Source organism: Pongo pygmaeus, chromosome X (assembly GCF_028885625.2).
Source record: "Pongo pygmaeus isolate AG05252 chromosome X, NHGRI_mPonPyg2-v2.0_pri, whole genome shotgun sequence".
In the NCBI taxonomy this organism is placed as follows: domain Eukaryota; kingdom Metazoa; phylum Chordata; class Mammalia; order Primates; family Hominidae; genus Pongo; species Pongo pygmaeus.
Genome location: NC_072396.2, coordinates 14,994,546 through 15,018,533, shown reverse-complemented (window position 1 = coordinate 15,018,533; position 23,988 = coordinate 14,994,546). Strand labels below are relative to the sequence as shown.

At 36.8% G+C, this 23,988-nt stretch overlaps 1 protein-coding gene across 2 annotated transcripts in view; it reads right to left on the bottom strand.

Annotated features, from left to right (window-relative positions):
- The window catches only part of GLRA2 (glycine receptor alpha 2), a 213,211-nt gene that overhangs the window by 167,283 nt on the left and 21,940 nt on the right, over positions 1–23,988 (bottom strand). Inside the window, exon 3 of one of the 2 annotated variants that reach the window (XM_054471731.1) lies at positions 2,163–2,230. In XM_054471731.1, the coding sequence (XP_054327706.1) occupies positions 2,163–2,230 (68 nt within the window). Of the gene's footprint in view, positions 1–2,003; positions 2,072–2,162; positions 2,231–23,988 lie in introns of both variants that reach the window. The other variant, XM_054471732.1, reaches the window with a different exon arrangement.

Below are 23,988 nucleotides of genomic sequence, written 5' to 3'. Positions count from 1 at the left end.
ATTAGGTCGTGCAAATATTGTCATTGAATGCCATCGTGTAAAGCTGGTGACAGTGATTTGGGCTACTGGAAGCTTTGCCCCCTCTCTTATTATGATAAAGCCAAGAGGGGAGAGACAGAAACTGAATGTCAACCCGGGAGTTGATATACTCTTTCTATGTTTAGCTTTTATTATGAGTCATTTAATAGCCCTATCAAAACTATCCTATTTAGGTAAATTTTTAAATGCACTACATCCTGTCAAAGCCTCACAAGTCTCATTTCTGGGTAATAATGTTTCAGAATAATATCAAAATGGGTAATGGAGTTGAATTATGTCTAATTTTGCCAGTGGGAAAAAAGTGGTAAAGGTAAATTAATTCTTCCTAACATGAAGGACACCACAAAGTACAGTAATTTATTAAACATGATGTTAGTTGCCAAAAAGAGAAAATTCATGTAAACAAGGAAACCTTTTTTTTTTTTTTTTTTTTTTTTTTTACTTCTCAATGGCATTACGCTTATTATTTTTAGGACATCAGGCACCATAATACTTAGTCAAACTCAATTACACTTGATTTTGGTTTTATCAAATGAATGGTTGTAAACTTTACATAGCAATGCAAATTAGACCCAGCCAATTGATTTAGGACTTAAAGTAAATAACATGGGGACCAAGAAAATATCTCACCCAAAATGCAACCTCCATGCTGTAGCCGAGAACTCTGTGGGGTAAGACTAATGATCCAATAGGCTATGTCACAGGTAACATGACCATGACATTTATGAAGAGTGTTGGTAGAAGCCCGGGTGTAGTAGTTAATGCCTTTAATGCTGGTGCTTTGGGAGGCTGAGGCAGGAGGATTGCTCGAGGCCAGGAATTTGCGACCAGCCTGGGCAATATAGTGAGATCCTGTCTCCACAATTTTTTTTTAATTAACCAGATGTGGTGGTGTGCACCTGTAGTCCTAGCTACTTGGGAGGCTGAGGCAGGAGTATCGTTTGGGCCCAGGAGTTTGAAGTTTCAGTGTGCCATGATCTGCACTCCAACCTGGGCAGAAGAGTGAGATCCTGTGGTGGCTCACGCCTGTAATCCCAGCACTTTGGCAGGCCGAGGCAGGCGGATCACCTGAGGTCAAGAGTTCAAGACCAGCCTGGCCAAGATAGTGTAACCCTATCTCTACAAAAATACAAAAGTTAGCTGGGCATGGTGGTGTGCACCTGTAATCACAGCTACTCAGAAGGCTGAGGTGGAAGAATCACTTGAACCTGGGAGCCAGAGGTTGCAGTAAGCCGAGATCGTGCCACTGCACTCCAGCCCGGGTGACAGAGAGAGACTCCGTCTCAAAAAAAAAAAAAAAAAAAAATGCACTGGTAGATTTTGTAGCATCTGAAATCTTTTTCACATATATGAAACATGTTTACTCATACTGTATAATGAGCTTCTAATTAGCTTTAAGTTTACGGGTTTTTGTTTTTGTTTTTTTTTTTTTTGGAAAAGGCATGCATATGGTATAATTGTTATGGACTTGGGACTACTTTCTCTTGCCAACAAAATTGTGTGTGTGTGTGTATTTTTCTAAGTTCAGCCCTCTGGCATATATCTTGAATGTGGCATCGAAGGGAGGCTCAACTATCTTAAAAATTCCATTAACTGTAAAAAACTGGCTATACTATTACATCTCTCAAACTTTGAAATTTATACTTCTGAAGCATTGGAGATGCACCTATTTAAATATCCATAACCATGCATCATGTTTATTGTGGATAATTCTACAGAAAACCATTAAAACATCAAATGTTTTAAAAATTTCTCTGGCATGATGGATATAAGATTACTGAATATTGAGTAATGAACACTTGACAAATGACTTTACAAAATAAAGTAGTATAAATTATTGCTTTTCAGAGGTGAGCAAAGTTGGAAATTGGCACTCAGTAAATGTCTCACAAATATGCCACAGTGCACTTCAATCCCACATCCCATTCCTTCACACGATGGCTTCAATGCTCAGTCCCACTCACCATTGTAGTTTCTGCTATTGACCCAAAGCTGTTGATAAATATGTTGCAGGTAACATTTACAGGAGGCCCTGCAAGTTGAACAATAGAAAATTTGACAGTTTGTGTTCACAGCATAATTGAGTCATGTCTTTCTCTTGCCAGTGGCATTGCAGCACTTACCATGGTCGTTTCTGTGACTGATCCAAAACTGTTGATAAAAATATTGCAAGTAACGTTTACTGGAGGACCTGCAGAATGCAATGAGAATATTGCAATAGACATTGAAGCAAAAATACAGCTCCATTAACATCTGTGCAATTGGCTAGAGATTTGAATAAAATTAAAATGATGGTGAGATTGCAAAAAAAAAAGTTTTACCCAGAGGTGCATAATGATAACATTCCCACTTGTATTTTGGATAATGGCTGTTAAGCAATGGCAACTTACCCTGAAGAGTTTTGGATTTGGAAAATATAAGCTGAAAACTATTGAACTGAATTCATTGTCATAAGTTTCTATTAAAATAGGCTTTTAGGTGGTGGCTTTTTTATTTTTGACCTTAGGATCATCAACATTGTAGACATCAACAGCGGTTGCCTCGTAGTGATGAAATAGCCTGGTCATGAGGTCAAAATGGAGCTGCATTTTGAGTTATGGATGAGTCAGAAACATCCACCTCCTTTTGTATGACATTCTTTAAATCAGCAGATTACTCTCATTTTCTTGACACCTCTGAATTTACCCCACTCCTTCTTTATATCCTCTGACCACCAATGAAAAATGATGTACAGAAATATAACAAAGAAAATTAACTGAAGACATAAACACAAAACAGTAATGTCAATTTATGTCCATATTGTTACCTTAGTAAATATGGTGTAAAGCAAGGATTATTGCATCCTAGATGTGCTTTGAACAAAATAAGAGTCCATTTTTATCTCCAGAGATCCAGTGACTAGCCTGACTGCAGTTCTCTTTTTCTCTTACCTTTTGTCAGTAGGTAAATCACTGTCTGATGATTCCCTGCTTAACATTTTGCTGGAGAAGATATTTATTGCCTTTGTGGAATTTTCTCCTAATGCTTTCTGAGCTAATATTTCCATGAACTATCTATTTACTTGCTGCCTTCTCCTGTAGAAATGTGTATGTCTTCATGCAACAAAGGATCAGCAGCCCAGTGCAAGAAACACCCTAGTTGGCTCAGTACCCAACAAATCTGTAGGATCTGAAAGAAGAGGAATTTGGCTTGAGGCCTCCCTCAAAGGCAGTGAAAACACAAGTTATGGCAGCACTTAAACACTGCATTTTTAAACCTCTTCAGAAGTCCATGTTGGGTTCTAGAAATGAGGAAATTTGGGGTACAATGGCTAATTCAACTCCCCAGGCAAAATCTTTTGGTAAAAGAAGGAGCAAGGAGTTGTGGTAAAAGAGATGTGTTGTTATTCTTTGAAACATAACTAATTTTTCTATTTTTATTGAAACAGTAATTGTGATTATTTTTAATGTGTTTGCTCATGTCTGTGTAATCTTCTGCAGTGGGGATATGAAAAGAAAGGTACTGAGTTCTGTGACCCTTGAAAAACACCTTATAACCCTCAGAACTCTCTTTTCCTAATGAAAGTACAAGTGTGTTCTTATGCATACTTTTGTATAACAGGATTTATACTTAAAATAGTTTGGATACTTATTACTAATGAATTTTGATAGATGCAAACCAGGACTATCAATGTGTTTTTCTCTTCTTTCACCTCTTTAACTCATTCATTTGAGAGGACCCCTTGTAGCCCTCCTTAAGTCTACCTTTTGAAACGTAATTGTGATTTTAAAAAATATATTTGCAGGCACAGAATAACAGGCACCACGATATTACCAAAACAATTTTCAGTAGACATCTTTGAAATGCTCCAAGTATTTTTAATTTGTCCTGGCCCCTCTTACGTCAGCATCTGCCATGATGAATTCTTCTCCATGGTCACTTTCTACTCTGCTTGATTTTGTTTTTCTTTTTTGATTACTCAAAACAAAGCAAAATAGATACTTTCTCTTTCTTGGCTATAAAATTCTATTTTGTAACAAACATTTTTCTGCTAATGAGAAATAAATTAGACAAGGCAGAGGCAAGTCACAAGAAATTATATATGTTTGCTTTTTCCCTTTCTCTCCACAATGAAATATTTCCTTTGAGATCATCCAGTTCAAGGTGGAAAAGTTTCCTGAATTCTTATATGCAAGATAGATTAAAAAAAAATGATGGGAAAAATAAACAGGAAAAAGAGAAATGTCATTTAAAAGCAGAAATTTGAAAATTTGAACATTGGTTGTCTTGTACATTTTCTGCTTGTCTAGCCTACCCAACTGGCTTGGAAGCGTTTAGAAAGCTGGGTCATACCATTATATATTCGTTTTTATCTTTCCTGATAAGTGGCATTATGAGTATGTTGCTGGAAGTCAAAATAATTTTTAAGTTACCATATATTGCTGCACTGTGCTAAGTGCGTTTAAAAAATTATCTAGTGTAATCCTCACAAAAGAAGAATCTGCTTATTGCTCTAGTAAATGTTTACAGATGAGGAAACATGGTGTTAGAGAGGTTAAATTGCTTGAAGTCACATCACAGTAATTAGAAAAGCTGAGACTCAGTGTCTCATCATTCTGATTCCAAAAACCTAAACTTTCAACCATTTTGTTGCACTTCCCTCATTTCATAATATCCTGTTGCCCTCCTGGCCTGCTAACCATGGTGTTTTCCGTGGGTTTGTACCTTTCTTAATCCTTTACATCTGACTTTTTCAATTTTGGGCATTTTGCTTCAAGGTTCATTTGCATTTCTATATAAAACCTTAGAAAGAAAAAAAGTTTTTTGATGAGGGATTAGCACACGCATATGCTAAGAACTGACATATATTTGAACCTTGCTGTGTGCCAGTGAATGTATTATTTCATTCTTCAATAATTATCATTACCTCCATTTCTCAGATGAAAAAAATTGAGGCATAAAGATCATTAATTTTCTCAAGGTTGCAGAGTTTATAAGAGGCAGAAATTGCCTAACTTTAAGGACATTTTTCTTAACTGCAGGGGTAAAATGCCTGAGGCCAATACAATTATCCTAGTGATATAAGCTACTTAAATATGGAAGTTGACCTGTAAGTTCTTTGGGTTGAATTGTATATAACTGTTTTTTTTTTTCCCCCACTTTTAGGAGTTATCCTAGCATGTGTCAGCACAACCTTTCATCTGCATTTAGCACAATAGTCTGCTCAGGTGTTCTGATTGACAGGGACATGTTCTTAGATGCGATCACCAGTGAATGAATGTGCTCTGTAAACTATAGAAGGAAACATTTTACACTAGTTAACCCCATCTAATTGATTTATCAGCAAAGTGATGATATTCAAAAATGAGTTGAATGAGAATCTGACTGTTGAAAAGAATTATGTAAACATCTAGTTTTTCATGGCACTATCATTCCTATCCTTCGTTCCTTCCTTGTCTCCTATCTCCCTTCTTCCCTCTTCTTCCTGCTCCCCCCTTCCCTTTCTCTCTTGCTCTCATTTTTCCTTTTTCTCTTATTCTTATGAGAAAGAGTGATCTGCCATAATTCAAGTATGCAATCCAAATATAAATGGAAGTAAGACATAGATCTGGCATACTTTATATGTATTTGAAAAAATAATTCCACCTCATCTGCCCCCAGCATAAAGTATGACAATCCCCATCCCATATTGATCTTCTTTGTTGCTATGTATCACTTTCTCAGAGGATCTTCTTTGGAATAAGGTATTTGTCTTAGAAACCCATGTAAAATTATAACTATGCTACATTGGAGGCATAATAAATTATTGATTATTATCCATTAACATCTTTGCTTTCAGATCAGTTGATCAAATTGGCTATGGTAGGGAACAGGATCATGAAGAATAGTGCTATTCTTCATATATAGTACTATTATATCCCCTGCTACTCACACTGTGGGCTGAGGACCAGCAGCATCAGCATTACCTAGGAGTTTGTTGGAAATGCCAAATCTCAGGCCCCATCTGAGCCCTGCTGAAGCAGTCTGCACTTTAACAAGGGGGACTTGTTACTGCAGACCATCTTTCTCCCTTTCAAAATTATGATCACTTGTACTTTGTTTCTATCTTTCATAAATGTCCTTTGAAATGTTAACTGTAGTCCATTTGTAAAACTTCTAAGGTCAAACAAGTTTGGAAAGCACTGTTGAATAGTTATGTAGTTTCTTTAATGTAGATTTTCCCAAAGCATTTTATTGTTTTTAAATCGTGGTGTTTTATATAGATATGTGTGTGTATTATATAACACATGTTATTTGTTTTATATAAATATATATTTAAACTATATTCAGTGGCATTAATTGCATTCACAATATTGTGCAACCATTACCAGTCTGTTTCCAAAACTTCTCAATCACACCAAATAACAACTCTGTAACCATTAAGAAATAACTTTTCCTTTCCCCTCCCTGCCACTTCTGGTAACGTCTAATGTACTTTATGTCCCTATGAATTTCTCTATTTAGGATATTTAATGGAAGTGGAACCGTATAATATTTGTCCTTTGTGACTGATTTCTTTTATAGCATAACATTTTCAAGGTTCATCCATGTTGTAGCATGTATCAGAATTTCATTCCTTTTCATGGTGGAAAAATATTCCATTGTATGTATATATAAAACATTATTCGTCTGTTAATGAACACTTCACATTGTTCTCATCTTTTTTACTATTATGAATAATGCTGCAGTGAATATTTACATACAAGTAGGTTTGAGTCCCTGCTTTTAATTCTTTTGGATATATACTAAGAAGTGGAATTGCTGGGTCATAAGATAATTTCACGTTTAGCATTTTGAAGAACTGCCAAACTGTTTACCACAGCATCTGCACCATTTTGTCACAAGCAATGTATGAGAGTTCCAATTTCTCCACATCTGTGTCGACACTTATTTTCCATTTTTAAAATTATTGCCATCTTAGGAGGTGTGAAATGGTATATCATTGTGGTTTTGATTTGCATTCCCCTAATGAGTAATGACATTGAGCATCTTTTCATGTACTTACTGGCTATTTGTATATTTTCTTTGGATAAATATCTATGCAAGCCCTTTACCCATTTTTCAATTGGATATTTTGTCATTTTATTGAATTGTAGTTCTTTACATATTCTGGATATTAAACCTTCCTCAGACATGATTTACAAATATTTTCTTTATTGTTTTTTCACTTTCTTCATAATGTCCTTTGATGCATAAAAGTTTTTAGGGTTTTTTTGTTTGTTTGTTTGTTTTTTCTTTTTTGAGATGGAGTCTTACTCTTTCACCCAGGCTAGAGTGCAGTGGCACAGTCTCGGCTCACTGTAACCTCTGCCTCCCAGGTTCAAGTGATTCTCCTGCCTCAGCCTCCTGAGTAGCTGGGATTACAGGCACCCACCACCACGCCTGGCTAATTTTTGTATTTTTAGTAGGGATGGGGTTTTACCATGTTAGCCAGGCTGGTCTCAAACTCCTGACCTCAAGGGATCTGGCTACCTTGGCCTCCCAAAGTGCTGGGATTACAGGCATGAGCCACCACACTTGGCCTTTAGTTTTGATAAAGTTTAATTTACCTATTTTTTCTTTTGTTTCTTATGCTTTGGTTTCATATCCAAGGATCAATTGCCAAATCCAAGGTAATGAAGATTTACCTCTATATTTTAAAAAATAGCTTTTTGGTTTTAATGCTTACATTTAGGTAATTGATTCATTTTGAGATAATTTTTGTATATGGTATGAGAGAGGTCCAACTTCATTGTTTTGCATGTGGAAATTCAGTTGTCCCAGCACTATTTCTCTTTTTTCTTTTCCTTTTTTTTTTTTTTTTTTTGAGACAGAGTCTTGCTCTGTTGGCCAGGCTGGAGTGCAGTGGCACAATCTCGGCTCACTGCAACCTCCGCCTCCCATGCTCAAGCAATTCTCTTCCCTCAGCCCCCCAAGTAGCTGGGATTACAGGCGTGTGCCACCACGCCCGGCTAATTTTTGTATTTTTAGTAGAGATGGGGTTTCACCATGTCGGCCAGGTTGGTCTCTAACTCCTGACTTCAGGTAATCTGCCCGACTCAGCCTCCCAAAGTGCTGGGATTACAGGAGTGAGCCACTGTGCCCGGCTGAGTCCCAGCACTATTTCTTGAGGAGACTGGTTTTTCCTCATTAAATGGACTTGCCAACCATGTCAAAATCAATTGGCCATAGGTGTGTGGGTTTATTTCTGAACTATCAATTTTATTCTATTGGTCAACACATTTATCCTTATGCCAGTATGACACTGTTTTGATAATGTGGTTTTGTATTAAGTTTTGAAGTTAGGAATTGTGAGTCCTTCTGCTTTGTTCATTTTCAAGGTTATTTTGCCTATTCCGGGCCCCTTGCGATTTAATATGAAGTTGAGGATTGAGTTTTCCACTTCTGCCAAAAAAGGCTGTTGGAATTTTGATAGGGATTGCATTGAATCGGTAGATAACTTTGGGTAGTACTGACACCTTAAAAATATTGTTTTCCTACTCATGACTTAATAAGGGATGTCTTTCCATTTATTTAGGTCTTCTTTGATTTTTGCAGCAATGTTTTGTAGTTTTCAGTGTACAGTGTACAAAACTTTCACATGTTTGGTTAACTTATTTTTAGGTATTTTATTCTTTTACATACTATTATAAATGGAGGTGCTTTTTTTCTGAATTTCTTGTCAAATTGTTTATTGCAGGTGTATAGAAACAACTGATTTTTGTGTGTTCATTTTGTATGCTACAACTTCGCTGAATTTATTAGCTCTAGTAATTTTCTTTTGGATTCTTTGGGGTTTTCTATACATAGGACTGTGTCATTTGTGAATAAAGATATACTTCCTCCTTTCAAGTTTGGATGCCTTTCATTTATTTTTCTTGTCTAATTGCTCTGGATAAAGCTTCCAATACAATGCCAAATAGCCGTGGTGAAGGCAGGTATTGTCTTATTTCTGATCTTCTTAGAAGGAAAAGCTTTCAATTTTTCACCCTTAAGTATGCCTCTTGTAGATGGCCTATAGTTGGATCATGTTGTTAATTGTGAGTTTTAATAAATTCCCTTTATCATGTTGAAGAAGTTTTCTTCTATTTCTAGTTTTCTGAGTGTTTTTAAAAATCATTAAAGGATGTTGGAATTTTGTCAAATGCCTTTTCTGCATCAGTTGAGGTGATCATGTGTTTTTCTCCTTCATTCTATTAATGTGGTATATTACTTTAATTTGTTTTCTTACATTGAACCATCTTTGCATTTCTGGAATAAATCTCAATTGGTCATGGTGTGTAATCCTTTTACTGTGCTGTTGGATACGGTTTGCTAATATTTTGTCAAGGATTTTTAAATACATCTTCATAAGGGTGTTTTGAATGAAACTCTATCAATCTAGCTGTTAACTACTGTCTCCTAGCAGCTAAGAGACTTGGACAAAAGAGCACCAGCAGAGGCAATCCACATCTGTACGCTTTGGGGCTGCCCCACTGTCAGGGGTCAGATTGTCAGAACAGCTTTAATGACACAGCCACAACGTGAAAGTTTAAGAGTTTTTACTACTTATGTACCCTGGAGGGTACACAGCATGCCCAGAGACTGCACACATGTAGAGGTCAGGGTGCACAGGCAGAGAGAGAGAAGGGACCCATGGGCCAATGCTTTTATTCAGTCTAGGGTGTTATCTAAACAGGCTTCCCACTGGGGGGCTTTAATTGGTGGTTTTAAAGTGAGCAGGTAATAGTTTCAAGTGGTCATTTTGTAACTGAGAGGTGATCACTTTAAGTTCGCAGGCAAATGTCTGAATGGTCTCTTTAAAGGACGTAGCAGGAAAGCAGGGAGTTCTCCCTGCTAGGCAGGAGAGATGCCTCTAAGTTTTACCTGTGGCTACCATTCAGGTGGGAAGAAGAATATGAGAATATGTCAAGGGTGACTGAGCCCTGTTTCTGGCATGAGAGAGTTAAACTTACATATAAAATGGATGCCAAGACAACATACAATTACAAGCACTCACTACAAAGGGATACTGGTCTGTGATTTTCTTTTCTTGTGGTGATTTTATCTGACTTTGGAATTAGAGTAATGCTGGACTCATAAAATGAGTTAACAAGTGTTGCCTCCTTGCCTACTTCTTGGAAGAGTTTGAAGATTCATGTTAATTTTTCTTTAAAATGTGTGCTAGAATTCACCAGTGAAGCCATCTGGTCTTGAACTTTTCTTTGTTGTGAAGTTTCTGATTGCTGATTCAATCTCTTTACTTGTTATATGTTTGTTGAGATTTTTAATTTCATCTTCAATCAGTGTAGGTAAATTGTGTGTTTCTACTTATTTGTTCATTTCATCTAGGTTATCTAAATTATTAATAATCTTCTCTTAAAGTTCTTTTTATTTCTGTAAGGTCAATAGTAATGACTCCATTTTCATTTCTGATTTTGGTTAAGTCCTCTTTTTTTCTTTGTCAGTCTAGGTAAATGTTTATCAGTTTGGCTGATATTTGAAAAAACAAACTTTTGGTTTTGTTTATTCTGCAACTCTTTTTCTATTCTGTCTTCCTCCCCTCTAATCTTTATTATTTACTTTCTCTGATAACTTTGGGTTTAGTTTGCTCTTCTTATTCTAGTTCTTCAAGGAGTAAGTTTATGTTGATTTGAGATTGTTCTTCTTTTTAAGTGTAGGCATTTATATTATAAATTTTCCTCTAAGCACTGCCTTCACTGTATCCCATAAGTTTTGGTATGTTGTGTTTTTGTTTTCATTCATCTCTTATGTCCCTTGTGATTTCTTCTTTGATTTATTAAGATGGTATTATTTCCAAATATTTCTGAATTTTCCAGTTTTTCTTCTGTTATTGATTTTAGCTTCATTCCACTATAGTGGGAAAAGATACATTTTATTATTTTAATACTTTAAAACTTACTGAGGCTTGTTTAGTGGCCTGAAAACAATTATATTATATATTGATAAAATGGTCAACTCATTAAGATATAATAATTCTAAACACATATGCACCAAACAGAGCTCCAAAATATATAAAGCAGATATTGACAAAAATGATGAGAGAAATAAACATTTCTACAGTAATAGTTGGAGACTTCAACACACCATTTTTAATAATAAATGGAACATCTTTAGAGATCTCTATCCATATGTAATGTCATTCTTTGTCTCTTTTAACAATTTTTGACTTATACCACCTCAGCTTTCTTTTGGTTACTATTTCATGGAATATCTTTTTCAATTCTTCTGCTGTTAGCCTACTTGTGACTTTGAAACTAAAGTGAGTCTCTTGTGGATAGCATATAGTTGAATCATGGTTTGTTTTATCCATTCTGCCAATATATGTCTCTTGATTAGGGTGTTTAATCCATTTACATTTAAAGTAATTACTGATAAGCAAGGATTTACTTCTATCATTTTGTTTTTTGAATATCTGATAGCTTTTTATGTCCTACATTTCCTCTATTATGACCTCTTTTATGTTTAGTTGATTTTTTTAATAGTGAACCATTGGATTTTCTTTTCATTTCCTTTTTTGTTAACTTTTCACGTATTTTCTTTGTGATTACCATGGGAATTACATTTAACAACCTAGATTTATAACAACCTAGTCAGAAATGATACCAACTTAACTTCAATAACATACAATAGCTCCATTCTTATACAACACCATTCTCTCTCCTTTATGTTTTTGTTGTTGCAGATTATATCTTTTTATTGCACGCACAATAAAATCAACTAATAATTTTTTATGCATTTGTCTTTCTAAGTCCTGTAGGAGATAAAAGTGCAGTTATAAACTCCAAATACAATAATAGTGTTTTTACATTTGCCCATACATTTACCTTTACTGGAGATCTTTATTTATTCATAAGACTTCTACTTACTGTTTAGCATCCTTTTATTTCAACTTGAAGGACTCCCTTTATCATTTCTCGTAGGCCAAGTGGTAATGAACTCCCTCAGCTTTTGCTGGTCTAGTAATGTCTTAATTTCTCCCTCATTTGTTAAGGACAGTTTTGCTGGATATAAACTTTCAGTTACAGTTTTTTTTTCTTTCAGCACTTTAAATATATCATCCCATTGTCTTCTGGCCCTTAAGGTTTCCACTGAGAAACCAGTTGATAGTCTTACTAGGGATCCCATGTATGTAATGAGTTGTTTTTCTCTTGCTGTTATTACAGTGTCCTCATTGTTTTTGGCTTTCAACAGTTTGATTATAATATGTCTCAGTGTGGATCTCTTTGGGTTTACCATACTTGGAACTTATTGTGCTTCTTGGATTTGTAGATTTATATATTTCATAAAATGTGGGAACCATTATTTCTCAAAATTTTTTTATTCATATATTCTTTCCACTCTTTATTCTTCTGGAACTTCCAGAATGTGTATATTGGTCTATTTGATGGGTTCCCATTGGTATCTTAGGCTGTTTACTTTCATTTATTCTTTTTTCTTTCTGCTCCTCAGAATTGACAATTTCAGTTTTCCTATCTTCATTAACTGATTCTTTCTTCTGCCTGCTCAAACCTACTGTTAAACTACCCTAGTGAATTTTCAATTTCTGTTTTACCTTTCAGATACAGAATTTTTTTATAATTTGTATTTCTTTATTGATATTCTCATTTTATTCCTACATAATATTCCTGATTTCCTTTCATTCTTTGTCTTTGTTTTCCTTTAGATCTTTGAGCATATTTAAGACAGTTGTTTTAAAGTCCCTGTTTAGTAAGCCCAGTGTCTGAACTTCCTCAGGGATAATTTCTATCAATTTATTTTGTTCCTTTGAATTGGCCAATACTTTCTTGTTACTTTTTATGCATTGTGATTTTTGTTGAAAACTGTATATTTATCATAATGTGGTAACTGAAAATTATCTACCTTCTCTAGAGTTTGCTGAATGTTTTGATTGTTGAAGGGTATAGTAGGCCATTTGCTTAGTGACTTTCCAAAACTATTTCTGCAAAGACTGTAATATTCCTTCTCATGTGTGGTCACTATAGTCTTTGTTTCTCAGCCTGTGTTCAGCTAGAATTTTATGAGAGATTTTCTTGAATATCTGGAGCCAAAATACAAAGCAACCAATCAACCAACCAACCAACCAAGCAAACAAAACATAACTCTCCCAGTCTTTGCAGATTGGCTCTATGCCAGAGCCCTTCAACAATTAGCTGGGCTTGAACTGAATCTAGGGATCAGCCCAAGGTGAAAGCTAAGGGTTTGCTCGGGTCTTTTCTGAGCACACATATTTCCCTGAAAATGCAGTGGCTTTCTAAATTTGCCATATGCATGGTCGATTTTGAATGTCCTAATTTCCCTAAGAAACTCTCTCTAGGTTTTACTTCCAAGCTTTTAGATGGTCTATTGTATATTTCAATTGTAATATTTTGCCCTTTAAGATTTTTAGTTTGACTTACAGTATTTTTTTAATTAATACTCACTGCCTTTCCATCCTGAGTTAGGTAAAAACAGAGATGAGCATTGTCATGGGCTGAATTGTGTCCCCCCAACATTCATATTCCTTTAACCCTCAGTACCTCAAAATGTAACCATATTTGGAGATAAGGTCTAAAAAGGGTTAGTTAAGTTTAAGTGAGGGTTGGCTCTAATCTGATATGACTGGTGTCCTTATGAGAAGAGGAGAAAATAGACACCAGGGATGTGTTTACACAGAGGAAAGACCATGTGAGAAGGCAGATATCTATACAAGCCAGGGAGAGAAGTCTCAAAAGAAAGCAAACCTGTCAACATCTGGATTTTGGACTTCTGGCCTTTAGAACTGTGAGAAAGTACATTTCTGTTGTTTAAACCACTCGGTCTGTGGTATTTTGTTATGGTAGCCCTAGAAAACAAATATAAACTCCTTGCATTTGTCCTTCCGGTAGCCTATAGAAAGGTTAGAACAGACACACAAAATAATTTGTGAATAAGATTTGGTCTACTCCTTCCAGATCAAGGGACCAGGGCCCCATACTAGGAGTGTAGGCTACTACAATTTTAAACCAAAACTACTGCCATACCAGGGAGGGAATGGGACAAGGGCAAGTGGAAATACCACAAAACTTTCCAACCATTTCGAAGTTACCTTTTTCTTGATTTTGTGGACATTTGGTTGCTGTAAACTTTTGACTGTTTTACAGAGTTCTGACAAAATTGGTTCTAACAGTTTCTACTCTTTTTTGAGAGCTTGAGCTGCCTACTGTGCCGTTTTGTTGATGTCACCCTCCCTTTCTCCAAAACTTTAATACACCTATGTAAACTATGGTGTTCCTGAAAAAAAAATAGTGTGTCATTATTTCCCAAACTTATTTGACCATAGATTTTTTTGTTTTTCAGATAGACCGTCCTTTTCGTGGAACACATTTCAAAGATAGCAAGCTTTGAAAATGCTGATCCACATTTTTTCATTTATTAATTCAATTAAAACATTCTTATTGAACAATATATATGTTAGATGATAACAATAGAACTATTAAAAGGACTAAAGGCAATCAAAGGGCTGTTATAAAACTCTGTGCTCCTGCCAAGGAAGAAATGTTCTATTTGGGCTGCAGAGTAGGTACCTAGGATAGAGAGGCAATAGAAGAGGAAAATCAGTAAAGTCAGCTTAACTTTTCCCAGCTAAATTTATGATTCTCTGGTCTGCAGATATAACTTATGGATGTGAGTGAAAAGCTCTATTTGTAACTGGATTTGACAAACTTATTAATTCCTGGCTGAGCTGTCTTAAAAACTCAGTGCCCTAGTCAACATCGTTTTTTTAAGGGGCCAGATATTAAATAGTTTAGCCTTTGTGGGCCACAAGGCCTCTGTCATAACTACTCAATTCTGCTTTTGTAGTGAAAATCGCTGTAGACAATATGTAAATAAATGAGTGTGGCTGTGTTCCAGTAAAACTTTATTTACAAAACAGGTGATAAGCCAGATTTGGTCTGTAAGCCAACTTTGCCTGGCCCTGCTCCTGATCAGACTAGGAGGCTAGAGAACAACAGGAATTATTATAAATTCCATGGTCTTTCCATAGATGAAAGTGAGGACTGACCATGGACATGGAAGAGCATAGGGACTGCCTGTAGGACTATCTACAATGAGTTTGATATTGTGCTCTGTAGCATGAACAAAGTCATAGCAGAAAGATTGGATGGGAAATGATGGCCTCGGAGCCAGATGCACTGGAGTGGGCTCAGGTGAAAAACCAACAAGCCTGAATCAGAAGACTATTTATCACAAGCGTTAGGAGGTAATATGGAAGTGAAACAGGGCTAAGCCAGATAATATGGACAACAAATACTTAATATATACGACTCAGTTATTATAATGACTTACATTGCTCATAAACATACATGAGACTTCTGTATTTTGCATATTCAAAACCTAGATAACAAAAATGTTTTCTATTATTCATAATGACTATATTTTAAAACACTTGTTAATGTTATGTGTGTGTGTGTGTATATATATATATATATATATATATATTTGTATTTACCACAGCTTTCTAAGTTAACAATAAATGTTACTTTTATTAATTCTTTTTTTTTTTTTTTTTTTGAGACAGGGTCTCTCTCTGTCCCCCAGGCTAGAGTGCAGTGGCACTATCACAGCTCACTGCAGCCTTGCTCTTTTGCCTCAGGCTCCCAAGTAGCTAGGACCACAGGTATGCACCACCACGACCAGTTAATTTTTAAATTTGTATTGTTTGTAGAGACGGGGGTCTCACCATGTTGCCCAGGCTGGTCTTGAACTCCTGGGCTCAAGCAGTCCTCCCACCTCAGCCTCCTAAAGTGCTGGGATTATAGGCATGAACCACCACACCTGGCCAAATATTATTTTTTGAAAAGCATTATGATGGATTCTATTTAAAAATAAACATTGGGAAATAATAGGGTATCCTGTGTAACACCAAGACAATTAGTCACTATTTGTTAGTTATCCTTAGTTATTTCCCAGTGTCCTCTTAAGGCAAAAGCCTACTTGAAAACAGAGGGAAATCTTTGAGTTCCAAGATGGAAATGATATTATTTTTCTCTCTTGTCACAAATAGAAAAAAGTGGCATTTTCACTTTGCAATTTCGCATAAATAATTTAATGTGTCTTCAAGCGCCACAATTGTTTTAATGTGTGGCCCTTGGATGGGAATGGAATATTAAATATATGTTCTTGATATATACAGAAATTAAATTTCCTTTAGAATAAAAAGATTTTGTCTAGCATAAAGATTCTTGCCATTAGCTCAATAGACAAAGGGGGAAAATAAAGCACACAGAAGAAGTAGGAAGATGTAGAGTTAAGGGTCAGAGCCTTGACATCTGAACATGAGTAAGCACTGTTTCTTATTATGGCTTCCTGCGTTGCATGGTGCTTTGATGCCCATGAAAGAGAGAGCCTTGGAGGATAGGAGGATCACAAGGGAGAGGTAATGACTTTTCTTCATGGCACTCCCTTTATGAGGGAGAATTTAAGGCATTTAATCTGAAAGAATAGAGAAATTTTTTAAATGTCATGATTGTAATTAGAAATGGCCCCACAATCAAAGCGGAGGTTGCTGTGAGTCGAGATCGTGCCATTGCAATCCAGCCTGGGCAACAAGAGTGAAACTCCGTCTCAAACAAAAACAAAAACAAACAAACAAAAAAAGCTAGGTGCAGTGGCTCATGTCTATAATCCCAGCACTTTGGGAGGCCAAGGTGGGTGGATCACCTGAGGTGAGGAGTTTGAGACCAGCCTGGTCAACATGGCAAAACTCCGTCTCTACTAAAAAAATACAAACATTAGCCAGGCGTGGTGACAGGCGCCTGTAGTACCAGCTACCCGGGAGGGTGAGGCAGGAGAATCGCTTGAACCCAGTGCGGTGGAGGTTGCAGCCACTGCACTCCAGCCTGGTGACAGAGCAAGACTCCGTCTCAAAATAAAAAAAATAAAAATAAATAAAAAACAGGAAATGGCCCCACAATCTAACCCACTGTGCTGTTTTAATCTCCTTGAAAATTCACCGTAAATTATGTATCGATTCTTCTGCTCAACTCATACTCAAATGGTTTTACCAGTCTTACTGCATTCAGCTTGTTTGCTGACATTCCAGGTTTGTGCAAAGGGTAAAACATTCAGAGAAGTAAACATGCTGGATGTTTACTGATTCCCACAGCCTGATGAGACAGCTAGCGAAACCATTTGCTTTGGACAAGCCATGTTGATAGAAATTAGAAAATTGCCATACAGATGGGTTGTAGTGGCTCACGCCTGTAATCCCAGCACTTTGAGAGGCAGAGGTGGGCAGATCATCTGAAGTCAGGAGTTCGAGACCAGCCTGGCCAACATGGCGAAACCCCGTCTCTACTAAAAATACAAAAATTAGCCCGTCATGGTGGCGGGCACCTGTAATCCCAGCTACTCGGGAAGCTGAGGCAGGAGAATCACTTGGGCTTGGGAGGTGGAGTTTGCGGTGAGCTGAGATCATGCCACTGCACTCCAGCCTGGACAACAGAGTGAGACTCCGTCTCAGAAAAAAAAAAAAAAAAAAAAAAAATCTAGACAAAGCAATTAATTAACACCTAAGGTAGCTTAAATATCAAGAACCAAATAGCATCTTCTGTGAGTCCTTCCCACAAATGGCCACCAGTTGTCAACTGCTCCCACACAAGGATAAGTAAATGGACAAATAAACACATGGCTCAGATACATGTCAAAAGGCTTTGAGAATGCCAGCAAGTTTCTATATTTGCCTGATGTGGATTTCTCCACAGTTTGCCTGATGTGGATTTCTCCACAGTTTAAAGAGAAAAGAGAGAATCCATCATCTCATAAACAGTGATCACTTTTAAGAGAAAGTGAGTGCTATTAATAATTATACAGGAAAATCAGGCAGAAACCAGGACAGTCCTGAGAAAACCTGGACTTTGGGTCATACTACTTAAAGATATATTTGAAGTATGGTCGCTACTAGTCTGTTTTATCTTTAACACTAGCTCTGATTATTACCACCTGTCAACTTTAAACAGCTGCCAAAAATTCTCTGAGCCCGTTAATTCTGCAGAATAGAAATAATGATGCTTACTTTGATGGTAATTGTGATAATTAGTAATAATGTACGGAAGGCATATAATGATTCCTTAATAGAGCATAGTTACTGTTATTTATAGTAATGGTAGTAGTATTACTGTCATTATTGTGCATTCATTGGATTGTAAAAATATGCCTGTGTAGGAAATACATTGTCAAACCCATTTTAATATAAACTGAAATCTTGGAGACTACAACTTAGATCTTCCAATATCCTCTATGCTAATCTTTACTGAAATAATGCCCATCTTATCCTATTTCCATTCTCTTTTCTCTGTAAACTTTGTTTTGTTTTGTTTTTTCTTCTTAGCTTTACAGGACTTCTTGGAAGGACCCAACCACCTTTTACACCTTTCTTGTTTCTGGGAATTATGCATAAACATTCTTCATGTCTGGAAAACCCATGTAGCTATCATGAATTTGAGATTATTGCAGCCAGCTTCTTTATTTAAAATAGGCTTTCTCTACCTTGGGACTATTGGCATTTTGGACTAAATCATTCTTTTTTGTTAGGAGTTGTTCTGTGCATTGCAGGGTGTGTAGCAGCATCCCCCTCCTCTACCCACTAGATGCCAGTAGCACCACATCCCCCACACCCCCGTTGTGACAATCAGAAATGTGTCTAAACATTGCCAAATGTCCTCTGTGAGACAAAATCTCCCCAGTTTATAACCACTAAATTATAGAAAGAAGGTAAAATTGCAGGATGAGTAGAAAGTTTATTTAACAAAGATCACATTTTATGTAATAATGAAATGAGCTTCAGTTTACTCTTCTGCTTCACCAAACAAATGCTAGTATCATATTAAAATGTTTATTGGTCATATGACTTCCTTATGAGAAAGCCTCACATGTTTCAGCAAAGAGTGTGGATTTTAAAAAATATTTAGAAATACTTTAGGTGGGCCGGGCGCGGTGGCTTATGCCTGTAATCCCAGCACTTTGGGAGGCCGAGGCGGGCGGATCACGAGGTCAGGAGATCGAGACCATCCTGGCTAACACAGTGAAACCCCATCTCTACTAAAAATACAAAAAATTAGCCGGGCGTGGTGGTGGGCACCTGTAGTCCCAGCTACTCGGGAGGCTGAGGCAGGAGAATGGCGTGAACCCGGCAGGCGGAGCTTGCAGTGAGCGGAGATTGCGCCACTGCACTCCAGCCTGGGCGACAGAGCAAGACTTTGTCTCAAAAAAAAAAAAAAAAGAAAGAAATACTTTAGGTGAAGACATGGCAGTATAATAGAACTTATACTCGTTTGTTGAGTTTGTTAATCAGAAAATTGAATTTGCAGACATTTGCTGAATTCTGTGTATTTTTGCATGTTACAAATCCTCAGTTGCTTATTAAATCAACAAATATTTATTGAGTACCCATTATGTGTCTAGTATATACTTGGTCTTCTACTAATTATGACCTACAAGTAGATGGTATATTGTGGTGCTAAATAAAAGAAAATCAGGCATTAAGGACAAGTCAGAAACAATTTGCTGAAAAGCTCTTGAGTCACTCTGCAAGAAATGTCAGATGAAACAAAACGTGTATGCCCAACCAAGCATCACAGAGAGGGCATTTTTACTAAGCCTTTTCTAATACAATTGAACTGCTGCTTTTTTGTTCATTGCAGGATCATAGTGACCTTAAAGTGAACAGTTTATGTTTTGGGAGATTCAGAACACTTTGCTTGTGGTAACAAGCTTCATTTCCTATTTTAAAGATCTCAGAGACTAAATGGAACCTTCAGGTTGAGAACAATTTGTAAGAATAATTTACATATATTTCTATTTATGCTATAATAAAATGTCATCAAAGGATTGCTAGAAAACATGAGATTCTTGCTATTTGGGATTGGGGTGAATAATAAATAAAGAGCCATTTAGCCTTAGAAGAAAATGATTTTGAATGCCATTTGGAATTAGTTTTGAAATATAAAGACCTGAGAATTTTTCATGAACCTAAATGACATATCCTTTCCTTTTAGGAAGTAACAAAAATAGAATTAAAGATGACTTTCTCTCATGTTAATTGAATCCTCTACTACTTTGTGAAATGAATAACAAGTTCACCAACTTGTTAGGCCCTGACAAATTGGAAATAGAATTTTTTGCATTAATAATTTTTAAGAAGAAACTATACTATGTTTGGAGTTATGATAATGGAATTGGCTGATAGGATACACACACATATACACAACTGTTTCCAAGTTAAAAATCGTATTCTCCAAAGCCAAATGATACCTAATTGATGAAATTCTTCGTGATTCTCCCTATATGAATATCATCTTTCCTTGCATTCCTATAACCCTATAACCCTTATCTTATTGTATTATGGTCGATTTTTATATGTGTCTAATCTTTTCTAGTTTGCTCTGGACTGGGCATGGCTTTTATCTGATTCACTGTAGTGTTCCCTTGGCACTTAATATAGTACTGAGCACATAGTAGGCATTCAGTAAATGTTCAATGAATGCTATTGATAAGAATAGAAGCCATTTTTATGTAAGGAACTTTTAGTGGCATCCCAGGAAATCTGATTCAGAACAACTTTTAAGGCATTTTAACCCAGTTAATCGGCCTTCATTTCTTCAACTTCAAAAAGTAATTCATTCAAAAAGTAATTCATTTAAATCAAATGTTTAAGCTAAGCCTATGAGATCAGAAGCCAATTCTGTTTATCTCTCCAGAGCACTCAACAGAATGAGAAAATTTTGACAAAAATATGACAATCACCAATGAGAAACATCGCTACATGCTTCTTTGATACCATTGCTGAACTGCCCTGTTTGACGTGGGGATCAGGAAATTCTTAACCGTTGCCCTCCCTCCTAACATCATCCTTTACCAGTACAGTGTGGCATAATGGAAAAAATCATAAACTTCAGGGCCAAAAGGACTGGGTTTAAATCCTGGCTCTACTATATACTATTTGTATGACCCTATGTAGGCTACTTAATTACTCTGGGCTCCCATTTCCTCATCTTATAAAAGGAGAAATATCTTCACCTAACTCTCAGGTTCATTGGGAGAACTGAATGAGATAATGTAAATGTGAAATATCAGCTACTTCTTTTCTGTTACCATCTCCCTCCTTCCCCTATCAAGGAAGGATCTTCCTCCTAAACCTTGAGATCTTTTTCTTAACAATCAGATGTACTTTTCTCAAGCATGGTATCTCTGCCCTGCATTTGATTACTCTCATCCCTATACACAGTGTTAAGAAAATGACCTGGATTTTAAAAGTATAAGTAAGCTCTGGGAAAAAGTCTAATTCCCCCTTATTGGGGAAATATTGCATTATTAAATCTAACAATCGTGAGTGTAGGGAAAAATTATGCTTCAGTAAAAAACTATGCATTGTCTATACAGCATACCTTTCAGTGTTATCAGACTCTGATTCTATGGGAGCTATTTTATAACTCTGTAAATTATATAACTAATAGTAATGCAAAATATCCCTTGCTTATAGGTATGGAAGTTCTGTCCTGTAGAGGTTCAAGTGACTTCCTTCCCCCACTGTGGAAGAGGCTAAGTTTGCCTCCATTTGCACATTTATTTCAATATTTTTATCTGTAGATGTGTCAGTTCTTTGAGGTTTTTTTTTGAACTGATTATACCATCTGCCTGGTTCCCTCATTGACTAATGAGTTAAATAAAATCTTTAACATGTATTAATTATATAACTGTATAAGAGTCATGATTTTACCTTATTTTGGAAAATTATTTTTTCACGTGAGGTTTTAAAAAAAGAAAGAGATTATTGCTCTTTGGACATCTTGGGCTCAGAGCCAAGCTTTAGCAGCTTGGAGACCTAAATCCTGTTCAAGGCCACTGCACTGCCAGGCAACCCAGCACTTTCTATTTAGCTGTCAAAAGAGATCTTAAAGCACCATGTCTGCCAACGAATAGTACCTAAGCTCTCATTTCCCTCCTCTGTTCTTCTGTGGCTTCCACAAATGGGGACTTGTTTCTTCCTCAGGCATTCTGCACCATTTCTCTGAGGGTGGGAAGGTCACTACAGTACTGTTAGGAAACAGGTTTTCTATGTCAGCAAGAGGTCTAAAAATAGAAGCCAGAGCTTCCGATAATGTACTCTTCTCTACTAACAACTAGGACAGCCGCCTTCCTACTGCAAAGGGAAATCCTGAAATCATGGTGCTTGTTGTGTTTACAAGTGCTCAAATTTGACTGATAGGCTCCCAGCACTTACGTAGCATAGCACTTCCATGTTTTGTCTCATGCTACACTATGCATCTTTGTAATTCAATTTTATTAAAAGGACATTTATTGAAGTCCTTCTGTATATTGGGTGCTTACGTAGTTTGTGTTCTCCTTGAGTCAAGGATTTAGGTGAAAGTCATTTGTTAGGGATGTAAGTAATATGCTGGATGAGATGAGATGTGGGGAAGTAAGACAGGTTAGGCAAACAAGAAAAGGTGTGTTAATAAGTCCATTATTTTCTGATGGCAAATGAAGCCTTGTCCCATGAGCAACTCTGGAAGCCAGTATAGAAGGACTCCTCAGAGCTATTCTGCCCAAGGGGAGAACGAGCTGGTGTATGTTAAATTGATTTCCATCAGTCATTGGATGAGAGTACTCTCAGGAGACACTAATTCACCTTTAGTTCTGGTCTGCCACAAGGGTGGGCAAAATGGCTTGGATCAGAGAATGCCCTCAACAAAGAAATGCAGCTGCTACCACGTAGAAGTCAGGTTGATGTGGTAAGGGACCGGGGATACGGGAAAGACACAGACACTGATGCCTTGTAAGGTCCTGGGAATACCAAAATGTACTGAATCTTTGCATTAAAAAAGCCATAATCTATCAAGGCAGAAAGACATGGATTAGACTAATTACAATGTCATGTGATAAGAACAATAGTGTTTAAGGGAACATAGCAGAGGAGGCAACAAATTGTGCATGAGAAAAAGAGAAAGGGAAAGGAGAGCAGAGGTTCTTTGCAAGGGATTGATGTATCTCTTCATGTGCAGAGGAGGGGGAAGATATGGCTCTATTTTATAGTGAGTATATATCACTAGCCAAAGTATAATCAGCAATTGAAGGCTGAATCTGCATAATTGCTCTTTATTGCATATCCTTTCTCTGATTTGAAGGCCACCACATTTTGTATTGTTAGTTTTAAGGTGATGGAGAAACTGTTCTATGTCTGGATTTTGATATTACATATTTCTACGTCCATCTCAATGTGAGACAATCTCTGATAATGAGCCAAATTCAGTTGTCCCTCCAAGACTGAAGAAGCCACGTGGCCGCCTCTCATTCATCATAGTTGAGTTCACACTTGAAATTGAGGAGGTCATTCTCCCACTAGACAGCATCATTGCCTGTGTGCTCATGATAATAGACAGTGACATCACCTTGGGACCTTGAGAGGGTTATAATTTGAGGACAAGAGAGTTGCTAATGAAACAGAATAGGGTTTTTACCCATGATCTTTTCATGCTAGAGACAAGGTTTGTTGAGGCTTTAAAGAGTCTCTAATTTTGTGTGTTGTACCAGACACAATAGAGCAGTACTGTAGACAAGCAAGTCCTCTGATGAGAAATGGCCTCATTCTCCTACCCTCAGGCAATGGAGGTAGAAGGTCTGCCAGGTCAAAAGGGAAGAATCCTATTGAGAGTCTTTTGGGGTATTGGCTTGGGTTGATGCATACCTCTCAAAACATTCATCTCCAGTCATATGATCTGTATATTTGCAAACGCAGACACTATTAGCCTGCCTAGGCCACCATAAGGTGTAGTACAGTTGCTGAGTATGTGGGCCTCAGCACTAGACTGCCTGGATTTGACCAGCTTCTCTGTCTCTCACAGCTTGCCAGCTCTAAGGATTCTGAACATTAGCTTCTGGATCTGGAAAAAGGAAATCGGTAACAGTAGTACTTATCAATTTTGTAGAGAA